The 7998-nt window shown below is 46.7% G+C and overlaps 1 protein-coding gene and 1 long non-coding RNA gene across 3 annotated transcripts; one reads left to right on the top strand and one right to left on the bottom strand.

The window, feature by feature from the left end:
- Positions 1 to 622: 622 nt before the first annotated feature.
- On the top strand, positions 623 to 5109 carry LOC126536800 (uncharacterized). Of its 2 annotated transcripts, XM_055073985.1 has the most exons (8): positions 623 to 1034; positions 1115 to 1240; positions 1408 to 1567; positions 1817 to 1980; positions 2415 to 2623; positions 3599 to 3953; positions 4250 to 4346; positions 4775 to 5109. In XM_055073985.1, exons 1-8 carry the CDS (start codon positions 832 to 834, stop codon positions 4781 to 4783), a joined length of 1323 nt encoding a protein of 440 aa, XP_054929960.1. In that variant the 5' UTR covers positions 623 to 831; the 3' UTR covers positions 4784 to 5109. The 2 variants fall into 2 exon arrangements, with proteins under 2 accessions (XP_054929960.1, XP_072143981.1); XM_072287880.1 differs by having other exon boundaries at positions 4250 to 5109.
- Positions 5110 to 5499: 390 nt separating this feature from the next.
- LOC129386255 (uncharacterized) lies at positions 5500 to 6990 on the bottom strand. The gene is made up of 5 exons (XR_008613697.2): positions 6206 to 6990; positions 5889 to 5921; positions 5741 to 5800; positions 5616 to 5654; positions 5500 to 5545 (listed from the first exon to the last, which is right to left on the bottom strand). It is a non-coding gene; the product is annotated as an uncharacterized lncRNA (long non-coding RNA).
- Positions 6991 to 7998: the final 1008 nt, after the last annotated feature.

The following is a 7998-nucleotide window of genomic DNA, read 5'->3' on the forward strand; positions in this document are numbered from 1 at the left end:
GCCAAGCTCGCTATCTGCGCGCGGTGCCAGGAACGCTATCGGCCGTATACTTCGATCCACCCGGTACCGAGTCACGCGAAATACTCCCTAAAATGATCGTATCTCAGAAAGTGACTGATCTGGAATACCATGCCTGCTATTGCGTGGTCTGTGCCGGTATGTTGTAGCGATGCCTTTTCCGATTCTATGCTTTTTCAGGCTTTTCGCGCTTGGCCAGTGGTCAGAGCGACGGTCTGCGCACATCATCAACGGGATCAGGCGGCCGTGTGTGGTGGATGATAAGAATAGCGTAGAATAAGGCATAAGGCATCGCTACAAAATAGCGGCCCTGAAGTCGTTTTGCTCGTCCGTAGAAAATTTGGAGGCTTTCAAAGTTGCTCTCGGTCTCTACTTTTGTAACGCCGCACACACATAATTTCAGGACACTTTGCTGCCTCGTTATTGCCTGTCGCCGATGTATCATAGGCTTATAGCAGACCGCCTGAGATCTGCAATGAACAGGAACTGACAGCAAGGGTGGTGTTCTCGGGGGATCACTTTCGGGGATACTTTGTTTAGCGAAAGTTCGCGTGACTATAAAGGTACGGACACACTGGCGTCAAAACGCGCGCGGCACGCCGCCGGCGGCAAGAACGCCGCGCGGCAGAGAGGCCACATCGGTTGTGTGCGCGGCGGCCGCCGCCGAGTCACGTGACAGCGCTGATCTCGCCTTGTCTCGAACTGCGCGAGCATAGGCGCGACATCGCCGTTGTCGCGCGCTTTTTCCTTGCTCGGAGCAGGCCAGCTCCTCGTCCCTCGTTATCTACCGCGCTGATCGCGTTGATTCCTGCAATGGCAGATGCAGACGACGATGTTCTGACGACGATGAGCGTTTTGGTCATTGTGTGTTCTCTGCTGTTGCGACGGCGGCGCGCGCAAAAGGCACGCAGACGAAGGTTTTGGGTGCACCCCTGCTGGCGCTACCGAGACGTTGAGGGGCAAGCGAATGTTTTGCTTCCCCGGCTGCGCGCCCGAGATGAAGGCTTCTTCCGAGAGTGAGTGATTATAACCTTTTTAAACGCGTAGTGTGCCGTGTGTGTGACGTGATAGTGATGTCTTTGATTCTTTATTATAGCTTCCTTCGGATGCCGCCGAGCTCGTTCGACACACTGCTCCACCTAGTTCGGCCTGTGATTGAGCGGCAGGACACTCCGTTCAGGCAGTCGATATCCGCACACGATCGACTTGCCATGACAGTAAGGTAAGTCCGAAAGTCCGTGACCCGGTACTGTCCCGTCACAGTGCCTGATCAGCAGTCCCTCGGAAAATATTGTGTAAAACATACCGCATGAGCACTGTGTGATGCAACTCACCCCTCTCCTCCTCATTTATCCTTTGAGACGTATGTGATGAGAATACGCTTTTCAGATTTCTCGCAAACGGCGACACAATGAGAAGTTTGTCGTTCAACTTCCTGACAGGACGGTCAACGGCTGGAATGATCGTAAGAGAAACTTGTGCTGCATTATGGGAAATACTTCAGCCAATATATGTAAGATTTCCACAAACAGCAGAAGAATGGAAAAAAGTAAGTGCACTGCAGTCCGTTTTGTTACTGCGGAGAGAGTTTATAGTGTGGACAAGCGTCCAGCTTGCCTTTCTTTACCTCATTTGTTATGCTACTGACTTTCCCAATGCCCCCTGCATACTGACTTTTCAAATGTGTTGAACTCCGGCATCTCATAATGCATAAGACAACTAAAGGTTGCCTTATGCATTACTACGCTATTGTTTTGTCACAGTCTCATATTACATTGCCTCCCGATCACTCTTTCAGATTGCCACAGACATGCTTGTCGACTGGAATTTTCCCAACTGCATTGGATGTATTGATGGAAAACATGTGAGCATTGAATGTCCTGCAAATTCAGGGTCACGAAACTTGAATTACAAGAAGTCGTTCAGCACAGTCCTCATGGCAACATGCGATGCCCATTATAGGTATGGTGCATTCATGGCAAAACCAAACTTTAGTTAAACTACTCGTTAATGGTGCATTTTTCTTGTGAATCATGAAAAAAGTGTTATATTCATTGAAAAAGAATGCTATTGTATACACTGAAAGAAAAGAGGTCAGTTCAATGGTGTAAGTTACATGACGAATTAAGGAGCATAGCGTAGACAGGTGTATGATTACAATGGTTTGCTCACGCAGGTTGACAGTAAACATATTTGGTTCTGCACAAATAGCAGCAGATGTTAAGATGGTAATCCGAGTTGTGATTGTGTGTGGCATGTATATTTAGTCAAACTATAATGCAGCGCCGATATCACTTTTATGAGACTTGAACGCAGTAGTGACTTCAGCAGGAGCAAGGTGAAAGTCATGTGCTACAGATGCTAAGTGGGCTGCACTGAAACTTGCTTTATTTCAGATTTGTGTATGTGGACGTTGGCCACTACGGGGGAGAAAGCGATGGAGGAGTTTTCTTAAGAACGAAGTTGATGCGCATATTGGGCGAGCGCAGATTTGGGATCCCCCCAGCAGCAACAGTTGGCTCAGCGGGACTGATACCATACTTGATGGTGGGCGACGAGGCCTTTCCATTGAAGCCTTACCTCATGCGGCCTTATCCTCGACGTGGCAAGTTGCTTCAATTACTTTTAACGCTGACATGTTCCTCTGATTGCCGAGATGAAATATCAATGCAGCTATACTGTGTTACTGCTGCCACTGTTTTCCATAACAGATACAGTTTCGTGCAATGCATACATACGGTAAAAATGGTCAAACAATTTCTACAAAACATTTACAAATGCAGTCTAGCCTGCATGCATGTACATAGTAAGTCCTACAAGGAAAGGTTGTTTCTGCATGGAAAAAGAAATGGTGCAGAGGACTAAATTTCGTGCATGCAGTGCAATATGAGTGTATTAAAATACTTTTATTACTGATAATTTACATGTTATGTTGCATTTTGTGCGAAAGCAATAGTATGATGCAGTAATAAAATGTAATGCTGACATAGAAGGTTTAATTGCATGATTGTAAGCAAATGCATGAGTACTTCTAACCTGTTTTTCTGACAGGATAATATACTGAAAATCACAAGTTGTGCAATTCAGCCAAAGGTGGCCCTATGTAGCATTTCTTTAGCACAACGTAAGCATGCAAAAATTAATAAAAACCCGTATAATATCAGTTTATGTAGCATTTCAAATTGGCTGCACTGGAAAGAGGCACCCAGAGGACATTAGATGTAGGAACAATTTTTTTCTTGTATTCAGCGGGTGCCACAGCTGCCAGTTATTTAAGTAATTTGAAATTAGTGCTATTGCATTTTTCATCTAAGTATGTACAGTCGCGGACAGAATATTACGGACCATGAAATCTAAGAAAAAGCTGAATATCTCCGCAACCTCACAACGCATTCTGGTATTTACATTTTGGACCTCGACTAGAATATGCTAACAACGTTGTCGTGGGCAGTTTTACTGGTTACTGCTACAGGCTGCTCGGGAATTGAAGGTTTTCGGAGATCCCGTGGTCCATTTTATTCTGTCCGCGACTGTACATGTATGCTGTAATTTTAATGCCCTGACCTTTTGTTTTTTCTAGCTCTTCATGCTTACAGGGTCAGCCAGTATAGCGAGTACTTGAAGAGGGCAGTGTTCAATTACCGGCTGAGTCGTGCAAGGAGGCTCATAGAAAACAGTTTTGGTATCCTGGCTAGTAGGTGGCGAATACTGAAGAGACCTTTTCGAGCGTCGGAAGAAACCACTGAGAACATTGTAAGGGCATGTGTGGCGCTTCACAATTTTCTGATGAAAGATTCGGTGTTCGCAAGGACAACGTACAACCCTCCTGGATTTGTTGACCACGAAGACTGGGAGGGAAATGTCACAAATGGGGCATGGAGGAACGACAGTAGTGCCCTTCCTGGATGGACAGACCAGGGGTACCACTCTGCTCGGTAATTATTATTTCCATGAAGGCATGAAATCAGTAATAGTTTGCATTTCCTGCTTTATTTACATTAAAGCAATTGAAGCTCATCAATAACACTTGGCATAAGATCTTGTTCATTAGAGTTTGTGTTAAGAGTTGTAACAGTGCAAAAATACATGCGTAGTGCATGTTTTCAACAAAGTCAGTGGGTACAGCTAACGACGAGGAGTAAAACACACCCATTAGAACTGTGACCTCAGTCAGACAGGCACAATAAGCTGAAGGAAAAGGTTGAACATCTCGTGCTTTTCTCTGTTACAGGGCTGCATTGGAAGTAAGGGATAGACTGGCATCCTACTTCATGAGTGACGGCCAGGTGCCATGGCAGGAAAGTGTCGTGACCCGTGCAGGACGGCAGGTAATTTCCGACAACAGGCAACTACTTGTCAGCATGCACAAACACTATCATGTCAAAAGAAAGCCGAAATTGCTTGCTTTCATAGAAAAATATGATCGATTGCCTGCACTTCACATTTCATTTATTCGTATTGCTCCATTTCGGCTTCATACAGCAGCTTGTGGATCTTGAATGTCACCTCGCATCTTTTTTTATTTGGTAGCATCCTCAGCTTAGCAGCTATCCAGTTTGCTGTATCGTCGCTGTCATCTGTCGGTGCAGGCTTTTCTTTTTTTTTTTTTTTAGTGCTAACAGCGTAGCTGAGCAGCTGCCCAAGACATCTTTCACTGCTTCGTCGAAGCTGTCCGACTGCCTTCTTTTGGTCCTGCATATAAATATATCAGCGCAATGTTTTCTTGCAATCACTGATTATCATTCAAATACTGCAGGAAATGTGAACCATGCCAGTACCTAGAGGAACGTCCATTGGCTGCTCGCCTTTTGGCAGACCTGCAGGACAGGCCACATCATTACATTCAAGAAATGCACTGGAAAAGTATGTCTGCTTCCAATCAAAGAAAGTGCGCACAGCTTTCTTACCCTGGATCTGGGGCAGCGGCTCCTGCTTGTGAAGTTGACAACCTGCCTCAAAAAAATGTTTGTTATGGTGTCATATTCCGACACAAGGAAGTGAACACTAACTTACCCTGAAGAGCCAGCAGCAGATGCCGCACCTTCTGATGTGCTGGGGAGCCTATAGAAAAAATAAATATGTTGCAATTTATGCCGTGCAAAAAACATGTTGTCTTCTTGCAATGCTATGAAAAGGAGCAAGGCACATCACACTCATCTAGTACCCGAGAGCTTGGTTTCACACCTTGTTGCAGTTTTTAGACGTGCAGTCATTAAATAGGACACTTAAACGTTTTTCCCAGCACATTGCAATGCAGTGTTGAGTGTGTGATTCACTTGAAACTGCACACCTGCGGCGAGTCATGACAGCAACTAAGCCAAGATCTGTATGCACATAAAACTAATCCTTTTCTATGGGAGTGCAGCATAACAGTGCATAATAGAGTGGACCCACTCTTATACGTGAAAGGCTTGTGGAAAGGGTGTATTGATATGGAACCTGTGATGCACCACAGCGAGCAAAGCTGAAAATCACCACCCACCTCAAATCGTCTTCATCACTAAGATCATTGGGGCTGTCAGAGTACCTGCATTATATAAAGACATAGGATGTTACTACTATTGGTGGATAATGACACCACAATTAGTACAGCTTACATTTCTTGAAGAAGCATAGCAGCCGGGCTTGATATACAGCTGCACAAGTGAATGAAATGACAATGTTGTACATAAACTGTTTCACTGCAGTAACCGTTATGGTAAGCAAACAATGAGGTGCACACCTGGCCACCAGACTCGGACTGGAAGGGCTGTTCGACGACAGTGGAGATGGCGGAATGGAGCTGCACAAAAGCACAGATGCATAACAAGTTAAATCACTTGAAGCTTTATAAACTGAAGTTACACTTATGGAAACAAGACTTAACGTACACGTCCTCTTCTGGGGGCACATTTGATGAAGACCTGAAATATAAAATTTGAGGTGTTTTGATGCAATCCCTGCAGATTTCTCGCCAGGAAAAAGGTAATGTGAAAATTACAATAGCGAAGCTACCAGCGCAGCTGAAGGGAATACATTCTTAAAAACACAGATGTTTGGGCAGTCAAAGCAGGTAAAAAGATATTAAACACGAAGAAAGCGGCTTAAAAAATAGTGGTAGGATAGGTGACAGTAGTGAAGTTATCAATGCCAGGCTTGAGTTGGCGCAGATGGCTACGCAACTAAGTTGCCTTTTTTTTTTTTTTACCTTTCTGCATAATGTGGCGAGTGCCTCAGCATGCCATCCACGATGTCAAAAAGTGGCCACTTCGTGTGGACCTTTGCGGCCTCTCCTCCGGCGCCACTTTTCCGGGCCCCCTCCGATGCCGACACAATTTTGAGCCACCGATCTTTCACATTTTTAAATTTTGCGGCTGCTTGCGGTCCTGCAGAAATGCCACTGTTTATCACCAAGAAAGGTTGCAAAATGAAAAGATGAGCAACTTGTTTGAGTGCTCAGGCGGCGCTGTACGAAGCGCGCAGCCTGATACGACATGCGAACCGCTCAGGCAAAATCACCATGCCCGTAGGAAACAGAGATTCCATCTCATTTGCTCCGCAGCACACCGCTAGAGCACTCTAAACAAGTGTGCTCACCCCCGCACATTCCTGCCGACGTGAACATTCAGCGGAAGCTCAGATAAAGAATGAAAACAACTCACCAGTCAGATCGAATGTTTTGCCGATGATCTCCCACCGGTTCATTTTGGCGTCCTTGTCTTTATAATCCGGATGGGTTTTATCATATAGAAAGGGGAACAAGCGAATAGTCTCTAGAAATTGCTCCATCATGTTCTGCCGGTTCAAATTCATTTTTCACCGTGGATGCACACGAGCACGTGGATGCACATAAAGCAGTCGCGGCTGGCTCGGAGCGCTCGGTCGTCGATCGTGGTTCCGCCGCCGCCGCTGGAAGTTAACTTCGGCAGTAGCCAAGAGGTGGCGCTTAGGAGAAAGCCCGGACGTCTCTCATTGGTTCGCGGCACGCGGCAAGCCGCCGAAAATGGGTCCTCGACCCATCCTCTGCGCGGCAGACCAAACCGGTTCCGCGGCAGGTTTTGCGGCACGCGGCGCGCCGCCGGCGGCGTGCCGCGCGCGTTTTGACGCCAGTGTGTCCGTACCTTAACGCCGCACGCGTCAGCATCTACGAACGCCTGCATTCTTGGCACAGTGCCGAGCAGGCTGTAGTGTGCATGAATGCTGGCGCCCGTAGAGGGTGGATGCGTCCAGTAACAGTCACTCTAAATCTCACGAAAGTGAAAGAATCCCCGTAAGTATCGTCCAAAGATACTGTCCCAGGTATGACAAAGGTAGAGACCGAGGGCAACTTTGGACACCTCCAACTTTTCTATGGACGACCAAAACGAAGTCGGACCATGCAATAGCAGGCATGGTATTTTAGAGCGGTCACTTTCTGAGATACGATCATTTTAGCCAGTGTGTGCATATATATATATATATATATATATATATATATATATATATATATATTTATTTATTTATTTATTTATAGTCTCTTATCAAACCCGTATTTTGCCGCAAGCAGCAGCAGGCGAACCTTCCGCGGATGCATGGTCTACCGAAGTTTTGCAGAAGCAACTCTGCCATCCGGTTTCTTCAGCTCGATAATCACTTCTACGTCAACAACGTGAGTGACCAACACTTGCGCTATCTCCACGCAAGTCGCGAGCTGCCAGACGGTCCTCTGTCGGAGTTCTGACTTCTACAGGCCCGGGCATCTACGAGAACCTGCTGCAGGTCGTGATTTCGCAATATACGGCATCACTGTTTCTGCGCCTCGCTCGCAACCTACGTTACGGGCGCTGCCTGGCACATCTCTCTCGGATTGCGTGAGCCCGACACTAGCAACGAGCAACCAGCGAGGGCAACAAGGCACAGCGCCAATCGCAGTTCTCCGCCGCTGCCGCAGTTGCACGCCGTTCGACGACACCTTCTTCGGCGTTGTTCCCCTCAGTGGCCCGAACTCTTGGCACGCGCCAA

This window comes from Dermacentor andersoni, chromosome 4 (assembly GCF_023375885.2).
Source record: "Dermacentor andersoni chromosome 4, qqDerAnde1_hic_scaffold, whole genome shotgun sequence".
NCBI lineage: Eukaryota > Metazoa > Arthropoda > Arachnida > Ixodida > Ixodidae > Dermacentor > Dermacentor andersoni.

Coding starts and splice junctions, on each gene's coding strand:
- LOC126536800 (XM_072287880.1), top strand. CDS start 832: ATGGCAGATGCAGACGACGATGTTCTGACGACGATGAGCGTTTTGGTC. Junction 1,241..1,407: donor CGACTTGCCATGACAGTAAG/GTAAGTCCGAAA, acceptor TACGCTTTTCAG/ATTTCTCGCAAACGGCGACA. Junction 3,954..4,249: donor CAGGGGTACCACTCTGCTCG/GTAATTATTATT, acceptor TCTCTGTTACAG/GGCTGCATTGGAAGTAAGGG.